Source organism: Panonychus citri, unplaced genomic scaffold (genome assembly GCF_014898815.1).
Source record: "Panonychus citri isolate SS breed McGregor unplaced genomic scaffold, ASM1489881v1 Contig00077, whole genome shotgun sequence".
Lineage (NCBI taxonomy): Eukaryota > Metazoa > Arthropoda > Arachnida > Trombidiformes > Tetranychidae > Panonychus > Panonychus citri.
The window spans coordinates 1,426,690-1,447,887 of record NW_026515482.1 but is presented as its reverse complement, the minus strand read 5'-3'; the positions used below and the strand labels follow the sequence as shown (position 1 = coordinate 1,447,887).

The following is a 21,198-nucleotide window of genomic DNA, read 5'->3' as shown; positions in this document are numbered from 1 at the left end:
ATGAAATTCATCAAATTGGATTTAGAATCGATTAACAATTGAAACAATTTAATTGCGATTATTGATCATTTTTGTTACAGTTATTTACAGAAATTATTGAGCTAACAATTAATATCACTGATTATCGTCAATTTAAATCACACCACTTGAATATCCCAACATCAGAAGATGTTAATTCAATTGAGACAATTAAACAAATCGTATGATCATCGTAAGTTAATTAATAAGTGATCATGTTGATTAACGCGTGTTAACCATTGTGATTAATCATTTTAAGAAATTAAAGTGATTAATTGTTACCAGATTATCTTTAATATTTATGATCATACAATCAATTGTTGTAAATGTTTCGTTTAATTTTTTTTCCACTTTTTTTTTGAAGTAAAAAAAATCAATCAAATTGATACGATTAACTTTTAATTTAATTTAGTTTATTTTTAATCAACTGTTTCCATGTTTTCACCATGTAATCAAAGTCATGGTTAACTTTTAATTGTTGTTAAGGCACTTAAATATATTCCAAATGATAATGTAATTGTAACAAAAAACAGACAGTTATAAATTTGAATGGAAAAATAAATTGTACTAATTGTGTGTAGATTGATTTGCCTTGGAAAATGGTTGCTATTAAATTAGATTAGAGATTAACAATTAAATGTTAATCTTTTTCCCACAAATGTATATAAAAATGATTAACCATTGATTGAGTAAAATGATCAATATATCATATACAGCAAATACCAATTATTAATTGCTGATAATATTGTTTCCCGTTTTGTTTTCATTTAGTTTCCTTATATTTAAGTTGTAATGATAATCATCAGCTGATTGTTGTTGTTGTTATTACTATTTTACATTATAACTCTTAATTGTAATAATAATAATAATAATAATAATATTTACTATGATAATAATATTAATAATAATTAATATAAAGAAACAAAAAAAAGATTGAGCTAAAAAATAATTGTGATAACAATAGAGTTAATTGTTACTTTGACGAGTCATCCCCACCAACACCATTGCTTGTTGATTCATTTTTAGGTGAATCAGTTTTAATTGTGCTATTATCCCCTTCAACAAGTTGATTGTTGATATTATTGCAATTAAGACCGGCTTTTGAGCTAAATTGATCCGTTAACGTTTTCAAACAATTAGCAACTTTTTTAGTATCATCGAAATTTAAACCTTTGGGTAAAAATTTTTCGCAAACACTGTAAACAGAAAGAGAGAAAATAAAACAATAACAAAACAATTAGTAAATCATTACAATCAATTTGTAAAAAAGTGTAAAAATATAACCTTATCAGTGTTACCTTTCAATTACAAGGGAAAATTGATTGAGACGTAGCTCTTTGAGTTTCTCGTTGACAAGGGAAGATGGATCATCGATTTGCATTTGCAGCCATTCAGCTACAAATTTATCATCATTCCAAAGTTGAGTCTATTAGAAAAAGAAGGAAACAGGTTGATTAAATTTCTATTAAAACAAGTGTTTAATTGTTTCAATTACTTTTGTATTCTTTTGATCAGCATAGAACCATTGCTCCATTAATTCAGTAATCTGCTCGATGGTCATGGTTACATCAATTGATTCCAATTCACATTTTAAAATTTCTTCAACAGAAAGACGTCTACAAATATTGAGAGAGAGAGAGAGAAAAAAAAATTTAACAATTAGAAAATTAAATGAACCATCAATTAATCGATTAAATTAATTAATTACCTTAATCTCCAATAGAAGTAATAACGTGCTCTATGCCATGGGATGATTCCTCTGATTGCTTTTCTCATCAACATGTTATATGGTTTATCATGTAAATCAGCAAAATATGTTGCAACAATATGATAAGCACCTGAAGATATGCAAGTGAAACAATTAGTTAATTGTCAATTATTGATTAATTGATTCTTACCCTTGATTTGCTGTTCACGGTCATTTAATTGTCTTTCAAGTTTTTTCTTCACCGAAGCATCAGTTGCTTTATTAATTTCAGCGATCATCTTTTTGCAGATAATGTCATTTCTGTGCATCGCTTTGATCTGATCCTTAATCCTAAACCTAATCTCAACTGAACCTTCTGGTTCAATAACACCACCCCTACTATCAGGATCAGCATACATTTCCATGTGACGTGCGTTAATTGTTGTATCAACAACAGCCCAAGCACCACCACGTAGTTCGGCGTATGGAGGAATATAAACAATAATCGGCTGAGTGTAGGCTACAAGAGCATCGACAATTTGAGCACCAAATTTTAGAATCTAAAAAAGGAAAACATTGAAAGATATGATTAATTAATTATTCTAGTTTTTTTTGTTAATGAAAAGCGCAAAGTAAATCAACTGATTAACCGGAAAAAAGAAAATAAACTTACCTGATCGTACATATCTTTCATTCCACCTGAGAAACCTCTCCAATTGGCAAAAATCATTAAAGGTAAACCTTCACGATTAAAATCATTGATACATTGAGCAGTTTTAAATGCACTATCGGGAAACCAGACTTGACCCGCTTGGGAGAGCACTTTAGTTTCGGATGTTGGATTTGCTGGATCAGCTGGAATGATAACTTCCGTTTTCCTGGTTTCAACAGAGACAACACCAAGAGGTATACCCCCAAGGCGAGCACGTCCACAGACAACAGTTTTAGCCCATCCGGCCATTATTTCATGGAATGTACCTTTATCAAAGAAACCCTCTTCCCAAACACCTTGCTGAGATTCGCGTCCATTGAGAATCCATCTTGGATCATATGGTGAACTTGTCGGACAGTAGACAACATCCCGATCAATTATATCAATTGGTTCCATTATTGGTAATGGTGAGGGTTTTGCTTTAAACAGAATTGGTAGTTGTGGTGGTTTCTCTCGTCTTTTAGGAGCATAAGAAAGCCAATCAAGTATCACAAGAATCGCTTCTAAATCATCTTTTGCTTTGGCATGACTAACTCCATTGGCAAACATAATTTGTGTTCCTCCTAATTGATTGTTTGATGAATAAACCTCAGTACCCAGAACTTTATTCAACGATGCATGTCCAGTTAAAATAATGTGTGAGCTTTCAAGCTGAACAATACGTTGAGATAGACGAGCTAAATAAGAACCAATTCCAATTGCACGACATGTTACCTATGAAAAAAAAAGATAAAATCAAATTAATCTCATTTGTATACAGTTAATGATAATTTTCAATAGAATTCAAAAGTAATGGAAAAGTTAATCCAACTAACCATGGTAATTGTTATGACATCTTGATATGCCCTGGATGTTTCTCCAGCAATTAAACCGGCATATTTTAAATTCTCAACACCAAGGCCCGATTCTTTACCAACAATGTCCAAAATTTTGTATCTCTGTTCACCTTCATCTTCAATTAATTCAGCATTTACTGATTTTTCAACTTTCTTGTAATTTTCTGGACTTAAATAGAGATAATGAAAACCTTTATCTGGTATATTATTGTCGATCCAACAAATTTGGAAAATTGATTTAACTTCTTCAGCAAGACCAATTTTAGCACCACTATTAGCTGAGATATAAATTCGAGGTATACCCAATTCACGAGCTCGAACTGAGGCCAAATTGAAAACAATATCTTCTTGTGGACCAAAAATACCCAATTGATGAGTAATATCATTTCCAATCACAATAATATCACGACCTTCAGGATATTCAGGTGTATAAATGGTAAATCGCCAAGCAACCATACCGCACTCATTTTCACCGGGTTGACGTTTAACCTCTGAAACTTTTTCAGTAGCAAAGTCGACAACTAGTTCAACATAAGAAATTACATTTCGAGGAATTTCAACTTCATAATCTTCTTTAGATTTTAAGTATTCCCTCCAAATTTGAGTGAGGGCAGTTTGAAACATTACCGGAAAATCGTAAATGTAAGTAGTCCCATTACTTTGAGCTAGAAAACGTTTCGATTGGAGATAATCTTTCGTTCGATATGGTGTTGAAATTGCGTGATCGTTTAAAGGTCCTGGTTCGTAATAAGGTGCACCCCAAGCCTCAAATTTAGTTAAACCTGAGGTTGGATCACGAGTCTCCTTGTAAAGATGAATAGCTAATGAGTAACCCGATTCATATGAGACGTATAATCGGAAAGGTGTACATTTACCATTGGTGGTCATTCGTATTCTCATTCGTAGTTCAGCTTGAAGAACTCGAAGTTTTCTCAATCGAGAGGCATAATTTTTAACAGTATTTTTAACATTCTCGGCGATTCTCAATGGATCCATTGTGACTTTAGGTACAAAATTCAAAAATATATGATTACAATCAGTTTGCTTGGCAGAAGGATGAGTGAATGCAACTTCAAGTTCATCTAAGGCTTCGAGTAAAAATCTTTCCCCTTCGTTTTGTAAGAACTCATAACTAGCCTCTTTAGTGATTAAATCTGAATGTCGGATGATCGTTCGAATAAAGAATCTGGTAAGGAAAAAAAAGATAAAAAAAAGTTAAAGATTATTTGAATGAGAGAAATAAATCTATTTTTCCATGAAGAAGGATCAAATAACTGATGATGATTACCTGTAATCTGATAATTGTTTTGTATGAATTGATTTTGCTTTGCCAAGATATAAATGCATTCTTTGATTGGCAGTTGGAATCGCTTCTAAATCATAATTCCTATCAATTTATTGGTAAATTGGGGAAAAAGAGAAGAACAAAATTATTAATAGCCTGAAATAATTGCAATTTTAACGTTAATTGGATTAACAATAATTTACCTTAATCGATTAATTTCTAATTGGAAGGCAAGTGCAGGTTCGAGGTGACGATAAATACGATCTTCAACGAAACCATCGCGTTGTCTGTAGGTAAAGTATCGAGGGAAACAATAAAGACTGCAAACAATAAAGGTAACTCGACGGACTCCTCGTTCAATCAGTTGTTTACTCTATTTAGATTTAATAATAATAGAAAGTAGATAAGGAAGTTGCAATTAATGATTAGTGATAAGAATAGAATGACAATCTAAAATTGGATGAATGAATTTTAAACTTACTCTAGTTTGACAAAAACTTTCACACTTTTTGGACAAGTTTTCATCATCAGCACCTTCAGGTTTGATGGCAATATTGATAATGTGAATTGGTTCAGCTTTAGATTCATCGTCATTATCATCATTAGTCTTAATTTTATCTGAACCTGAGATTGACAATTGATATGAATTAAGAATGAAATAATTAGATTAACAGTGAAAGTTTTATGTTCATCAAGGTAGAACAAGAAACAGAAAACAGATAATAGTGTAATTAACTTGAATTAACTAACCATTGAAACCATTCATATCACTTGAAGATACATCATTGGTGGGAGATGAAGATTCATCTGATAAATCATTCTCATATTCTGTACAAGCATTGAGTAAGCTGTCAAAATGTTCCTGTTTAAATAAAAATTGAATTAGAAATAAGCAAAAAAGAATCCAAAGTCTAAAGTAAACAATCAATCAATAGTTTTATACCTCAACGTGTTCTAGATTTTTGAAAGCAGCTATCACACCAATTCTGTAATTGGAATGTAATTGTCCATTAGATGATTCCTCATATGAATTTGAATAAGCCTCAACGGTAGCTGCAAGTGGTTGAGATGAAATCGATGGATGTGATGAAGGAAGTATAAAGTGGAAAACTGCTGTTGGTATAACGGAATCATTATTTTCTGTGTAACAATTAGCTAATTCGGTTTGTGTAGATAAACCCTTTGAACAGTTACGAATGAAAAGATGCTGTAAGGCAACCATTTCATAGCAAATATACGCCCGGCGAACATAAACTTCAAGGGAAGCCTTTCTGACAACAATATTGGAATGATAAAAGAATTGATGAAGAACATCAAAAATTGAAGTTTCCGAAATAATTAATTTGTTCATATTGTTGGCGTCAAATTCATGTGAGTACATGTCGATAACCGAGAGAAACATCGCCTCCATTTGACTAAATCGAAGAGCATAAGGTGGTTGATGAGCAGTAATAAGAACCTGAGAAATCAGAAAAAGAAAAATTATTCATAAAATAGATTAGATTAGGAAAGGAAAATCAGATTAATTGTAACATGATTATCATATGTTCATATGGTGATGACAAGAGAAACATGATAATGATAATCAATTCACGTGCATACCTGTCGTGCTCTTAAAGCTACTTTAACGTTTTCACTTCTATTTAAAGCTGTGAGTGCATTGAGGATATTACTCAGCTCTTCAGTTAATCCTGGTTCTTGTCTAGCAAGATGATCGATTAATTTGATGATTAATTGATTCTTTTTTGCTACACTCAAGTGGGAGAAAATGTTTGCCACCGCTTTGCTCATCCCTTCGTCGACATACTTATCCCGTAGGGTAGAAACACACTTATCGTAATCACCGGCTTGAAAATGTTGCTCAACGTCGATATAATTTTTTAATAAATCTTGAACACAGCTTCGTAGACGACCACGAATACCGTTACGATAACGTTGGACTAATTGCACAATTCCTTGAGTATTTAGGAAGAAAACGTCACGGTCACTTCGTTTTTCCAAGGTAGCTGCATAACTATCAATAACTAAGGCAATTTCTTGGGAGGGAAATATTTGTAAAACGGCAGTGATATTTTTACCATATTTTTGCATTAATTTTTTAATTGAGCTTTCGACTGTTGGTGGAATCCGACCACTTTTAGATGAGATGATATCTTGAAGTTCCAATAATGGTAGTTGAGGATCTTTAAGACATTTCATGAAAAGAGTAACATTTTCTTGCATCTTATTGGTGAAAAAGGGTTCAGGTAAAACATAACCAGCCAAATAATTTTCCAGATGAGATTTAACAGAGGAAAAGATAACATTTAATTTCTGTGGGTGATGTGAATCAGCTTCGGTAGCTACTTTACCACCAGTATCTCTAAATGCTAATTCTGGCCATCCTTCAGTATATAATTCAGCTCGACGTACTTTTGTTGGATCATCAAGATCAAGTCGAGCCAGTATACAACCGGCTTCCAATACGGCACCAAATCGTTTAGCATGTCGGATGATTCCACTTTCTTGGGTTGTAAGTGTCATAATCATTTTCATGACCTCAATTTCTGCATACGGTTGACCTGAGCTTACGTGTGAACCATCTTCAACCAGAAATTGTTGCAATTTACCTGGTGATGGAGAACGTAAAATGGTTGGATCATTTTCTTTTGAGAAGACACAAGTTTGATTGGCAACAATAACTCGATATTGGTCAATTTCTTCCTTCATGTAGGTAACATGAGATGAACCATCAACTGAAAGTAATAAACCGGAATCGGACATTTGATGAAACTCAACTTCTTTAAATGAATCATTGAGAACCAGAAAATAACTGTTTGGACCACTTTTAGCAACATTAACCAGATATTTAACATTTTCATAGATAAGTTCAACACTAACAAAATTGTTCAAGGTATTTGAATGGGGAATTTGTCCTTTTTGAAGGGAAGATTCAAAATTTTGCCAATTAGCAGAAAATTTAGTATCAGCAACATGAATGGAACCACAGATAAGTGCAATTGTCGTTTTAGGTTTATCACTTTGAACACGTTCAGAAATTAATTTATCCAACCAACCAGTATCAATTTCATTTCTTTGGAAAGCTTCAGTTTCTAAAAGTGTAATTAAATATTCAACGGTTGTACGAAAATCACCACGAATTGATAATTCTTTTAATGCAATGACAAGATTTTCTCTTGCTTCTTCACGATCTTCTCCCCAAGAGAAACAATGACCAAATTGAGAATCAGCGTATTCATGTAAACCACCCGAAGCACTAACACTAAAATATCCCCAAACGTTTTTGTTACTCCTAAAATTGAGCTCCTGAACGGTTCCACTTGATGGTTTAAAACCTTCATCAGGATTTTCTGATGTTATTCGAGCTGCAATAACATGTCCCCGAGGGTAAGCACGTCCAAACCTAAAGTCAATCGGCTTATCGTTGAGGGGAGATTCACCATACAATAAACGTATATCTTTAATTCTGTACAAAGGAAGACCCATGGCTATTTGTAATTGACAAGCAGGTAGGTTAACATCTGAAACCATTTCACTACATGGATGTTCAACCTGAAGACGAGGATTCAGTTCAAGAAAATAAAACTTTTTCTCTGCTGGATCATAAAGATATTCAACTGTTCCTGCCGACTCATAACCGACCATCTTAGCTAACCTAACGGCAGCATCTTCCATTTCAGCGAAAGTTTCCTCTATAGCTATTACACATGGCGCTTCTTCAATAATTTTCTGATGTCGACGTTGAATTGAACAATCTCTACCAAAAAGTGATATTGCATTACCGTATTGATCGGCAAGGAGTTGAACCTGTTGGTTTATCGTTAAAAAGAAAAATAGAAACAAGTCAGTCAAGTAAAAAATAATAAATGATATTTCCTGATGATTTTAGAAGGATAGTGAAAAAAAAGGAACCAGGAGAGTAAAAGACGTGAGTGAGAAAGAGGAATGTAAATAAGGTAAACAGGATCAAGGTGAGAAGATAATGAAAAAAATGGAGAAAGTTTTGACTTCTGACCTCTAAATGTCTTGCACAAGTTGCTAATTTCATGATGAAAATAGGTGATCCAGGAACTTCGTTCTGTACTTGACGAAATTTAATCGGGAATTCATCGGCTGCTTCGCATTTACGAATACCTTTACCTCCACCTCCTTCAGATGCCTTTATCATAACCGGAAAACCTATTTTATAAGCTGCCTCAAGACCTTCATCTTCATCCGTAACACAACCTTCATAGTAGAGTAAAAAAGATACAATCAAAATTGTAAAATGAGAATTAGCATATGAAAAAAAAAGCAAACAAATAACCAAATTAAACAGAACAAAAGTTTTGTTTCATTCATAAGGAAAAGCCAAAATTAGTGTTAACATTATGTTGACAAATAATTGATGTAAGATTATTTTATCAGATACATTTTGACAGGTAGATAAAGAAAGAGAGAGAGAGTGAAAGAAAACCAACTTAAAATGAAAAATGGTCTACGTACATCATTTCATCATCATCATCGGTGATGATGAAAATGCTCACCTTTACGATAAAGATCTGCTGATATCTTGATAGGTTTACCCTCGACGTAATTAGAAGCTACAAGGCCACTTCCACTCCAGGAAAGAGTAGGCACCTTCGCTGTTTGAGCAACAATTGAGGAAGCAATCTTGTCTCCTGTAATAATAGATATTAATGATACGAGGAAATTGTAGACAATTAATACTTTTTGATAAAATTTTTCATGAATGGATTAACAAAAAAATGTTTTCATAAAGAGAGAGAGAAAATATTAAAAGAGAAAGTGAAGAAAACAACAAAATTCGGTAAAGGAAGTTACAAGACAAATGAAATGTCTTGCTAATGGCAAGTTAATCATTTGATATTTGACTGAAATAAAATCAAATATCTAAACATGTTTTCTTGCAACAACATTAGAATAGAGTGTTTAAAGAGATGATGACGACGTGGTAGTAGAATTTTATCATACCCTCTTCCTCGTAGAGAAAAGGTTAATAATAGTCAGGATAACGTAGATAAATATCATTATCATTATTATTATTATCGTTATTTACCTAAGGCCCACATAGCGTTATGAGGTGGACCCATGAACGCGATTCCAGCTTTGGTCAATAGTTCGGGTAATTTGGGATTCTCACTGGCGTGTCCCCAACCGGCCCATACACCCTGAAAATGAGGAAAATAATATCAACATTAGAGATACGATATTTGAGAAGAATTTACAAATTTAATGTTTTTCTCTGGAAATTCCTAATTATTGCCCTGGTTTGAAATTTTTTTTCTTTCTTCATTATTAAGTAATTTCTCGGTGCTTACTTAGTGAACTTTTGGTTGTTCATTATTATTAAAATATTATATTAGCTTCGTGATGGCTCGAAAGTAAAAGAAATTACAGTTAAATGATAATGATTTCTATCTACATCACTGGAAGATATTTCGAAAAATTTGTGTGAACTTTAAACTAACTTAAATTGTTTTACACTTTGTTGCTAATCTACTTTGTTAACTTTTACTTTTTTACCTTTAAAAAAAGATATCAAATCAGGTCATTAAAGTCAGAAGATCTTTTCTAATTAAAATAGCCTTAAACTAAAATGCTAATGTATTTGATCTCGAATTGAAGAAGAAGAAAAAAGAAAGAAAAACAATTAACTACTTACTTGAGCTTTAGTTCGTTTAGCGATATCAACAATCAAATCAACGTTAGCATAGTTGTTATTGTTTGGTCCTCCTGGGACAGGCACATAGTGATCAGCCATTTTAATATATTCAGCATTGGCTTTAAGATCTTCTGGTGTCACCTAAGAGATTATTATAAAGAGAATATGATAATAAAATAAAAGAATATTAAAAGAGAGAAAATGATTAATATAATAGTAAGAAGAAAAGAAAAAAAGTAATAAATACCATGACGATGAATCGAATTGCTCTTTCATTGCGAAAAATTTCATACGACCAACGACGAATTGATCGCATACATTTAACAGCGGCAATACCATTGTTGGCGATTAAAACTTTGTTAATAACCTTTAACCCATCAAATCGGTTGACAAATTCTTCAGGTGTCGGAATTGCATCAACTTCATGTGAGCAAAGATTAGGTCCGGACATTGATTGAATCATTTGTTCAATCAATCATCAGGGAGAGATGGTATGTAAAAGAAGAAGAAGATTTGATGAAAATGTTTACAAAAAGAATATTTTTGAACTTGAAATTCTTTTCTCTTTTCAATGGAAAAAAGAAAATTAAAAAAAAACGAACAACAGTATCACCCCCTTTTCTCTCTTAATAGAATAACTGAATATAAGAAGAAGAAGAAGAAGAAGATAAATTAAAAAAACCAGTAACACAGAAAAAAATGCTGTAATTATTACAACACATCAATTGATAGAAGCAACAAATTTAAATGATGAACTTGATGTCAATTGGTTACAAATGGTAAAAAATAGTCAAATAGACAATAACAGGTAATTAAGAATTTAATCAACAACAGAGTCACAAAGTTGATTATTTTGTGTAGAATTTGCCAAGGTTTTCTCCAATTGATTGTAATAAACACCAGAGATGAAAAGAAAAACTAATATTATTAAAGAAAACAGAAAATAAATGAGAGAGAGAGACACAAACACACAGAAAGGCAATCGCCCGATAAATAAGATGAGAGAGAACCAAAAATCTAAAATGAGCTGATCACTTCGATGGATCGATTTTAGTTCGATTGTTCGAAAAATGGGAAAATCGATTTGGGTCGTATTTCTATCGATCAATTAGAAAGAGAAAAAGACAGAATGTAAAAAGAAAGAGAAGGAAAATCAATCGATTAGGTGAAAATCGATTGAGTTTCGTAAGGGGAAACAATTGATCGAATGAAGAAGATAAAAAGAAAGAGAAAAGTAAAAGAGGGAAATGAATTCATAGTTTTCCCTTTTTCTTTTATCTTTGTCTTCCCCCATTTTCTTTTTTTCTCTTGTCATCATCATCGGTCTCTCTCTTTCTTCTTCTCTGTCTGCATTTGTCTCTTTTTCGGTTTCTTGGTTAACATTTTTCTTTCTTTTTTCTCTTCCTTCATTTTTTTTTCTTTCTCTCTCTTTCGGTTTTTCTTTCTTCTCTTTCGATGTCTGTGTCTTCTTGGTGATTATCTTCTTCTCTCTTTTTCTACTTACTGAGTGTGTATTTTTTTTCTTCTCTTCTCTCTCTCTCTTTCTCTTTCTTTATCTTTCTCTCTCTTTTCTGTCGATCATCTCTTTCTTTTCCCTTACCTTGTGGTCATCTTGTTTTCTCATCTCCAGGTATTTAAAGGATCTAATCAATTCTTTTAATTATTATTAGAATTTTATCTGTTTTCAACTTTCATCTTTCTGTCCTTTTCTTCCTCCTCTCTCTCTCTCCAAATTATATAATTTACATTTGTTTCTCTCTCTCTCTCTTACTGATTTTCTTTATTCAATCTCTTTCTCTCTCTGTTTCTCCCCTTTCTTTTCTCTCTTTCTTTCAATTCTCTTTCGCACTCACTGTTACCAGTCAGTGTCTTTTGCTCGCTTAAACTATTGGTGTTTCTATTCATCGGTGTTGAAAATCCCTTGGAAATATAAAATAAAGGACTATTTTATTGTGTTCTTGGTTAAATTCTTAATTACCTGTTTATGTTAATTGGTTATCAGCACTTGTAATCAATTGACATCAAATTCATCATTGTTGCTTCATCTCTATTTTAAAAAAAAGAAGGTGATATAATTGGTCTCCCTGTTACACTTATTTTTTTCTCTCCAAAGACAATTTACCAAAATCTCAAAGGTTTCCATCTTTTTTTTCATTGTCTCTCCATCTCTATCTTATTCTCTTTTTCCCCTTTCTATTCTCTTTTTTTCTCTATTTTCCTATTCTCTTTTCTCTCTTTTTTCTTCTCTCTTTCTCTCTCCCTCTTTGTGCACATCATTCTTTTTCATATTTTTCTTGTATTAACTGTTTGCACCTTTTGTTTTGCAGAGAAGTGTTTCCAAGCCGGTTTCGAATATCTAAAAGTTTCAAAATGGCAACACCTTACATTGGTTCTAAAATCAGTTTAATTAGTAAATCTGAAATTCGCTATGAAGGAGTATTATATACCATTGACACCCGTGAATCAACCATTGCTCTTGCACAAGGTATGCACATTTGATCATCTTCATCATCATCATCCTCTTTTCCTTTTGCTCATAGTACTTTTCTCTCACGCTCTCTTATGTTTCTCTCGTTTATTCTATATTATTTTTCATTCTTTCCTTTTTTTTGTTTTCATGTTCATTTTGTTGTCATGATGTAACTAATCACTTTTCTTACATTATTTTTTCTTGCAGTTCGATCTTTTGGTACCGAGAATCGTCCAGTAGATAAATATATAGCTCCACGTGAAGAAATATTTGAATACATCATATTTAGAGCTAATGACATTAAAGATCTTATTGTCGATGATCCTCCCCCAGCAAGTATTACTCAAGCATTGGGTGATCCAGCTATAATCCAAGCTGTAAGTTGAGATTAGAAGAAAAAAATCTTAAGCCTTTACTTTGGCAATGCCTATTTTAATTTTGATTTCTGAGAAAAGCTGTTTTTTTTTCATTCTATTTCCAAAATCATCATGACCGGTTCATGAGTTTGAGTAATTTAATGAAAACGTGGCTTTGCAATATCAGAAAGCAATAATCATTATGAATTTTGGTTGCCTTAGCTTTTTAGAAACCATGAAACCTGTTGATATTAAAATCTTTTGTTTTTTTCTCCTTTTTCTTCACACTCACACAAAATTTTCCACCTACAGCAATCATCAATGCCCAGTAGTAGTACAACATTTACCAAACCTAGTTTGTCAACTGGAGCACCTTCCACTGGTTTAAATGGACCTTCATCACAAATCACTGTTGGTTCAACATCAGCCATTGCACCGCCAACATCTCGACCAGTCGGTAGTATCGCCAATATGCCAGTATTTACCAGTGCTGCCGCTGGAAGTCAAAGCAGTGTAACTAGTGGTCCACCTGCTGTACCAGCTTTCGGTGGGGCTACAACATCTATGGGTTTCCGATCAGGTAACTCATCACCTACTGGTGGCCATAGACGTAGTCCTGTATCAGATTCGGTTCCACCCAAGGTTCAAAACAATCGTGATGATAAAGCTTCTAAAAACCATTTACAAAACAGAGATCCGAGAAACCATCAAAATTACAGGGATGGTTATCGAGTTAGTGGCGTTATGGGGGGTGATCGACGACAAGGTCCTCCACAGTATGGCCGAAGACCAATGATTCCTGGACCAGAACTTCTTCCATCTGTACGTAATATGAATTTCCGTGGTAGAGGTAGACAAGGACCACCTCCACCACCTCCTCAAATCATGGGACCCCCTAAAAGAGGACCACCAATGATGGGACGAGCTCCCCCGCTACCTAGACCTCAGTATAACCGAGGACCCATTCAACGTAATACAAAGCCCACAACCTCTCTAAAGATAGAAGATGATTTTGACTTTGAAAAGGCAAATAAGGAATTTGAAGAATTAGAAAACAAATTGTCTAAAGTTAAATTAGAGGACAGTGAAAAGAAGGAAGGAGAAACAGGATCAACACAATCACCTCAACAATCCCAGCAACCTCAACAATTACAACAACAACCACAACAACCTGTCGATAATGACGATAAATCTACAAAAGATGGTGATGAGAAAAAGGAAGACGAAGAATATGTATTTTATGACAAGGCAAAATCTTTCTTCGATAAAATTAGCTGTGAAGCTTTAGAAAGAAGTAAAGGGTAAGCTAATCAATCTTTGTATCAAAATTCTTAACCTTATCAGTGTATTTTGCTAACTTTCATCTATTTGTTACTTTCTTTTACCTTTTAATATGGTGTCTTATAGAAAAGTCAGCAGAATAGACTGGAGGCAAGAACGTAAAATGAATGCTGAAACATTTGGTTTAACTGCTAATAACTTCAGAAGAGGAGGATACCGTGGACGAGGAGGATTTAACGGTGGCTTTTCCGGATACCAAAGGCAGAATTATAACAATGGAAACCGTAACTTCAACCATAATCATAGACTAGGAGGTGGACGTAATTATGGTTCAAATTCAAGTGATCGACGAGTGAATCAACCCCGTGAAGTATCCTGGTAAAAAAAAATGAACACAATCATCACTCAAACAAATCGGTTTTATCACAAATACAAAGTTGAAAAGAAAATTAAATGGTACGACACACAAAACAATTCAAAACAAAGAGAATTTCAAAAACAAGCAAATGAACCAATGAAAAACAACAAACAAATCAGTTTTATCACAAATACAAAGAAGAAAAAATTTAAATGGTTCATTTCATTGGTTCAAACAGTTCAACAAAACAAAAGAGAATTTCAAAAACACGCAAATATGAACCAATGAAAAAGAAGTAAATTTACCAACATGAAAAATTAATATGATGATAATAATAATATGAATATGAATAATTAAAAAAAAAATACAATCTAAGTTATAGCAAAACTTCAAAACAAAGAGGGAAAAAACTTCATGTTGAAATTATAAAGAAAAAAAATTTTTGGTAATTAAAAATCTGCACATTAATCATAATTGTTTAGTCTTTTTTTTTTCGCGAATTTTAATTTGATTGCTTTTCACCTTTAAAAGGAATAGGGGTTAACAATTAACCGACAATTTGTAAACTGTTGATGTTTTCACCTTGATTTCCGTTGATTTAGTTAACCTGATTGGTTGTTGATTAATTGCTGTGTCTTAATCTCTTGAGTAAAAAATTTGTGATTAAAAAATTGTCTCTGATTAACCAGCAATCATTGGCAGTTGATTAGTGTTAATTGAACAATCAAATTAAAGGACAACTGATTGACCTTGTTTTTTTTTGTCGATGATCATTTGTTAAGCTGATTATTCAATTGATTGTCAACAATTAAGTTTAAAATGGTGATGATAAGATTGATTAACTAGAGTGTAAATTTAGATACTTTGATGATGATGATTAACTTAATTACTGATGCACTTAATTGATTTATTTACACGAAAATATTGATAGATAAAAGTTGATAATAATTAGATGATAAGAGAGAAAATTAAATTATGATCAACAATTAGAAAGGAAATTAAATTGTCAATAATTTAACGATTATTGTGAAATTAAACTGAATCATTTTTTTTTGGTTCTTCTTTTAATGTAACAATTCAGGTTAACGATTAACAATTAACATCATTTACTTGATTGTTAAATGATTCAATCTTAAATATCCAATAGATTAACTTTTTTTGATTGATTTGTCTTCACATCTAATCAAATGAATACAATTAAGTATTGATTTTATTGTTGTTGCTTGATTTACTTTAATGATGATACAATTTTTGACCTACAATTAAATTATATTAATGTATTTATTTCACTGGGAATGATAATCATCATTAATAAATTGTCAATGATTCCCCGTTACCTGATACATTAATGATAAAATCGATGAGTCAATTTAATTCAATTCAATTCCTTTATTAATAATAATAATATTAAATTGTTCCACTAATCAACAATGAGAATCAAAAGTTAATCCATTTCTTTTTCATTCCAATCATTCAATTGATTCTTCCTTAATTGTTAACAATTAAATTGTCGTTAAAACCTAAGGTGTAGCAACAATCAAACCTGAAAATCAAACTGAGCCTCCAATTGATTAATTAATCGTCCATCGTAGTTACAACAATTTAGAAGTATTAATAACGATGATTTCCAAAGTCGATCAAATTTTACAATTAAATTCTCATTGATTAATTTTCAGAAATCAGAATAGCTGACAAGTTAATTGTTTACATTTACGATTTGATTGTTCATCGTAAGTGTTTCTCATTGATTAAATTTTTCTCGACTTCCAATATAAATGTGTTAATAGTTTATTTCTGATCTTTAATTGAATCAATGAGATCAAAAACTTTTCTCAATCATTAGAACTTCAAATCGATCGGAATGAGAGGGGAAAAAAATTCGAAAAAATTTTCGATTGGCTCCGCCCGGGTTCGAACCGGGGACCTTTTGCGTGTGAAGCAAACGTGATAACCACTACACTACGGAACCGAGATTATTAAATGTGCGCTAATTGTTGACTAATTGTTTTTTGAATCAATTTGATTGTTACTTTTGGTCATTTGAATTTGTCGTTAATTTGTTTTCTTCTCATTTCAATTGAAGTTTTTTTGGATCAGGATATGAGACTACCTTTGGTATTGGAAATTAGTTTTTGCAATGAAAATTATTGTTTGTTAGTAAAAGATTCACTTTTTAATAATGATTGAAATTGTTGTCATTTAACTTCAATTGGGATTGAGTTTTGTTTCCTATTAATTGTATGTCAACAATTTAGTTTTGGTTGTAATGGTTTGTTGATATTGATGTTTTTTTCTTTGTGTGAGAGTGGATTTTGAGAGGGATTTGTGTTTATATATATAAAGAGATGAACTTTCAGAGAGATTGTAAAGTTGGATGGACGAAATCAAGGGAGTGAAAGAGAAAAATTTAAAGATATTAGAGGAGAAATTCGTGATTCTGTGTGTATTGTTTGTATGGAATTTATCTTCGACGTGGAGAGACCATTCGCTTAGAGGGAGGACTTCGACTTCTTGATCTGCTGCTTCTTCTTATATAGTTGACTCCGTTTCTTCTGGGACTTCTAGAGAATCGTGAATAGGATCGTCTACCAGTAAATGGAAACTCTTCAATGGAATATGATTTAATCTTCTCGTTAAATTGTGCTTTCAATTTCTCTGTAACATTATCCGATTTAAGAAAACAATCGATTACATGACTTCCACTTTTATCCGAATAAATATCAAATAAACGCTGTGGCTCAAGAGATAAAAGACTTTTGGACACTTTGTACGGATCTTCGTATCGAAAAATGTATTGTAACATCAGAGAACCATGAAGCCAAAGTGATCGACGATGTTTCGAATCACCAAATAACATCAAAGGAACCAAGAGATCTTGTTTATCCTCACAATTAAATGCTCTCATTAAAGCCTATCCAATAAGGATAATGATAATAATTGAAAAAGAAAGAAAAAAAAATCAAGATTTGATAACAATTAGAGTTGAATCAATCCGTCACAAATAACCAATCCAAGTATATTTGATCATCATCATTAAGATGATCAATATTATCATAATTCTTAGACACGTTCACAGTTTACATTAGAAATGACATTTGATTGTTTGATGAAATTTACATATGCAAATTTATCAACAAGTTAATTACCACACTTAAATAAACAATTTACTCTGATAATAATAATGGTCTATTAATGATAACTTACATTTATGAAAGGTTCTTGCATTGAGGTAAATCGTATGCTCGCCTTGGCGAGGCAAACACCAATTCCAGCTCGATTGTAGGAGAAAACATTTCTCAATTCAGGGAAAATTTCATCACAAATACCCTTGAACTAAATTAGTGATAAACAATCAGCGAAATGAAAAATATCAATTAATAACAACGAACAAAGAAAAGTTTGAAGAAAGGAAAATATTGTCGAGTAGATTTGAAGAAATTATTTGTATCACCACAAGTGAAGATTCATAATTAATCCAGTGTAATAAGAATAAGAATAATAAATGAAGAAGAAGAAGAAGAAGAATATTAACAATTAACAATAGAAATTAAGTGTGATACAAGGTAAACAAGAGGAAAATAAGGGATAATACTAATGGTAGATAATTGAACAAATTTACCATGTGAAATATGAACAGAAACTGAGCCACAGGGAAAGATAACGAGCTAAGTGTCACTTTGTTTATTTCTTTCCTTTGACTCGTGTTTGTTTCTATTAAATGTTCTAGTGGATTAATTTTCGATGGTGTTAATAGTTAGTTAATTGATCGATATGTTAAAGAGAGAAGAGAGAGAGAGAGAGAGAAAATAAAAAAACAGAGTTCGAAAAGGATCAAGATAAAGAGCATTGAGAAGGTGATAGAAAGTGACATGGAATTGATTATATTATTAGTAATAAGAATATGTTGATTTACCAAGTTAATATCTTGAACCGCATCAATTAATCGTTGAACCACAAAATTAGCGATATCATCTTTCCACATCTCCATTAGTTTACCCTTTAAGTACCTGTCCCACAATTGGGTGAGTCGGTGTTGTGAACAAACGAGCATTATTGCTTCAACCAGGTAAGCGGAGGCCGAATTGGTTGTTATGGCAAATTTATTTTCCTCCGTTGAGAAAATAATATAAACTAAACGTTTAACTGAATATTGGCAAATTTCAGGTATTCGAACCTTTAGAATGAATAATAAATTCTGGATCAATGTTGTCCCACGTCCTAAAATAATCTCTTTTAAATCTCTATCGGGTCTAATTACGATCAAATGTTTGGCCATTTTTATCAACAATTTGGTAAAACTAACAGGTAACTCGGCGATAACATTATCCTTTTCAAGTTCCGTGTTGATTGATGATTTAAGTGCAAATCCGATTGTCTTTCGAGACCAATGTCGACCAATACGAACTCCACCAAGAGCTTCAATAACGGTAATCATGACATGGGTTCCGTTACCATCGGCTAACATTTTATCCATATGGATAAGTATGAATTGTGAATAGCCAGCGATAAATTGTTCAGTCCATTTACCGTGTCGAGTTGGTTCCTCGGCTTTATGACCATTAAAGGTAAACTCATTGGAAAGGATTTTCAATGCCGCTTCCAAGAGTAACTGAACCACTCTACTTGTATGTTGATTAGTTAAACAATTTGGATCTAATCCCTTCGGGTAAAAGGCCAATGCAAGCGACTTTATAATGGCACAATCAGTTGTATTCTCGATGACCCATTGGATACAAGTCGATGGATATTTGTGACCAGAAAGTTTCAATTCTAAACCACGGGTTTGTTGTAATATCGTTTTCGTGAATACCTCTGTGAACGTGTAACAATTTAAACCAAATTAACCCAACGTAATATAATTTAAATCAACTCATCATAAGTTAATCAACTTCTCTCTATATTTTCATCTAATAAAATCAATTTAATTTCATACGAAATAATTTTCTTGCAAATACAAATCGAGTTAAATATCAAGACAATCAACAAACAAACAAGTAAATTGCTGGCCAACAATTAAGCAATTGTTTTGAGTCAACTATCGTACGATTAATATTAACAACGATCTCTAAATAGAAACAGATCAATTATGACAATCGAGCTCATTGATAATTGTCATGACGATTTAATTCAATCCTCTTGTAGTAATTTCTGTGGATTGATTAACTTAAATTTGGATTCATGGGATAACTGAATTAAAAAACTTACCTCGATCAATATCATCTTTGAATCCATCTTGAATCCGTCGGGATAATCGAGTGAAATAATCGACATCATAATCAACTTTTTCAATTGATTCACAAGGAATTGGTGGTGATCGTGGTGGTGGTGGTGGTGGTGTTTGTGGTGGAGGTTGTGAAGGTAATGAGATAACTCCAGCCATAACAATTAACAGTTAAAACAATTAACACGATGAAAAGGACCAAGTAAACAAACTTAACTGAGAAATTTAAATTGATCAATGTAATTAGAATCGCTAATAAACTAAATCACTTTAAAAGATTTTAAATCATTACATCAGAAGCTTTTAATTATTCATTATCAATACCCCAATTAGTTAATTATCTCCTCCTTCCAAATCCAATCAATTTAGTAGCCTATTAATTATCATCCCCATTAGAATCACAATAAAGAAACAAAATCAACAGATAATCATCAACAATCAAGGATAATGTTACAAACTTGTCATTTAATAATTCCAGTAGATCAACTGTTCAATATATTAAACTGTAACACTTTTGATTATAACAATTAACTCAATACAGATACTCGAGCATATTGATGAGCAACTTTCCCATTAATTGAATATAACAACAATTTAACAGCAAGTCAATTCCTAACACTGAACAATTTATGTATTTACCTTCTTAACCTTATTTATATCATCGATGATGATGATGATAATGATGATTATTATTTCATTTCTTGTTTATTATGTTTCCATGGTAGTTTTTACCTTTGCTGTTGTTTTTTGTTTCAAACAGATTCATAATCATCATGCTTATCATCACCAGGGAATGATAATCATTATCTTCCAAGTATCAGATAATAGATCAACGGGAAAATTCATATGATATATAAAATTTCAGCGTTTTTATCAATCAAAATTAAGATTTGATTATCATCAAAGATGAGAAGAAGAAGAAAAAAGAGATTCTAATCGATTATTCTGATTAGAGCAGAATCATAATTCTCACAGTTAACTAATTTACTATAATAGAAAATCAATTGAAGAACCAAGAAGAAAAACAATTGTAACATTAACCGTAATTATGGATCATCATTTCATCGTTCTAATGTTAATTATCTTTCATCATAAAAATAAGAATAAGATTAAAACTCAAGTCGAACTTGGAAATTAATATTAATAGTTGATACAATTTTCTTCGTTCTAGTCATTTCAATTTCGATTTAAGAACCACCACAAACTCAGAGAAAGAGAGAGAACAAATTTAGATCATCAATAGAAGTGAAAAAGATTCCTAGAAATTAATTGATCATCGAAAATGTTGATTGTTTATTCTGATTCTTGG

The 21,198-nt window shown here is 32.1% G+C and overlaps 3 protein-coding genes and 1 non-coding gene across 7 annotated transcripts; 1 reads left to right on the top strand and 3 right to left on the bottom strand.

The window, feature by feature from the left end:
* Positions 1–409: 409 nt before the first annotated feature.
* LOC128387102 (acetyl-CoA carboxylase-like) lies at positions 410–11,200 on the bottom strand. Of its 2 annotated transcripts, none has more exons than XM_053346256.1 (18): positions 10,451–11,200; positions 10,204–10,344; positions 9,598–9,709; positions 9,065–9,199; positions 8,554–8,765; positions 6,141–8,345; positions 5,482–5,997; positions 5,289–5,400; positions 5,020–5,162; positions 4,742–4,911; positions 4,542–4,640; positions 3,233–4,439; positions 2,379–3,131; positions 1,917–2,265; positions 1,727–1,856; positions 1,514–1,634; positions 1,317–1,444; positions 410–1,214 (listed from the first exon to the last, which is right to left on the bottom strand). In XM_053346256.1, the coding sequence occupies exons 1-18, from the start codon at positions 10,664–10,666 to the stop codon at positions 992–994; spliced, it is 6,972 nt and encodes a 2,323-aa protein (XP_053202231.1). In that variant the 5' UTR covers positions 10,667–11,200; the 3' UTR covers positions 410–991. The 2 variants fall into 2 exon arrangements, with proteins under 2 accessions (XP_053202231.1, XP_053202232.1); XM_053346257.1 differs by having other exon boundaries at positions 1,075–1,214; positions 1,303–1,444.
* Positions 11,201–11,862: 662 nt separating this feature from the next.
* Positions 11,863–15,142, top strand: LOC128387106 (protein LSM14 homolog B-like). Of its 3 annotated transcripts, none has more exons than XM_053346262.1 (5): positions 11,863–12,338; positions 12,531–12,688; positions 12,881–13,050; positions 13,342–14,330; positions 14,515–15,142. In XM_053346262.1, exons 2-5 carry the CDS (start codon positions 12,574–12,576, stop codon positions 14,690–14,692), a joined length of 1,452 nt encoding a protein of 483 aa, XP_053202237.1. In that variant the 5' UTR covers positions 11,863–12,338; positions 12,531–12,573; the 3' UTR covers positions 14,693–15,142. The 3 variants fall into 3 exon arrangements, with proteins under 3 accessions (XP_053202237.1, XP_053202236.1, XP_053202235.1); XM_053346261.1 differs by having other exon boundaries at positions 11,865–12,269; positions 14,437–15,142; XM_053346260.1 differs by having other exon boundaries at positions 11,865–12,338; positions 14,437–15,142.
* A 1,422-nt stretch (positions 15,143–16,564) lies between these two features.
* On the bottom strand, positions 16,565–16,637 carry Trnav-cac (transfer RNA valine (anticodon CAC)). Its single transcript has one exon. It is a non-coding gene; the product is annotated as a tRNA-Val (tRNA).
* Positions 16,638–16,827: 190 nt separating this feature from the next.
* Positions 16,828–21,004, bottom strand: LOC128387170 (uncharacterized). The gene is made up of 4 exons (XM_053346346.1): positions 19,874–21,004; positions 18,582–19,480; positions 17,873–18,001; positions 16,828–17,579 (listed from the first exon to the last, which is right to left on the bottom strand). Exons 1-4 carry the CDS (start codon positions 20,046–20,048, stop codon positions 17,130–17,132), a joined length of 1,653 nt encoding a protein of 550 aa, XP_053202321.1. The 5' UTR covers positions 20,049–21,004; the 3' UTR covers positions 16,828–17,129.
* Positions 21,005–21,198: the final 194 nt, after the last annotated feature.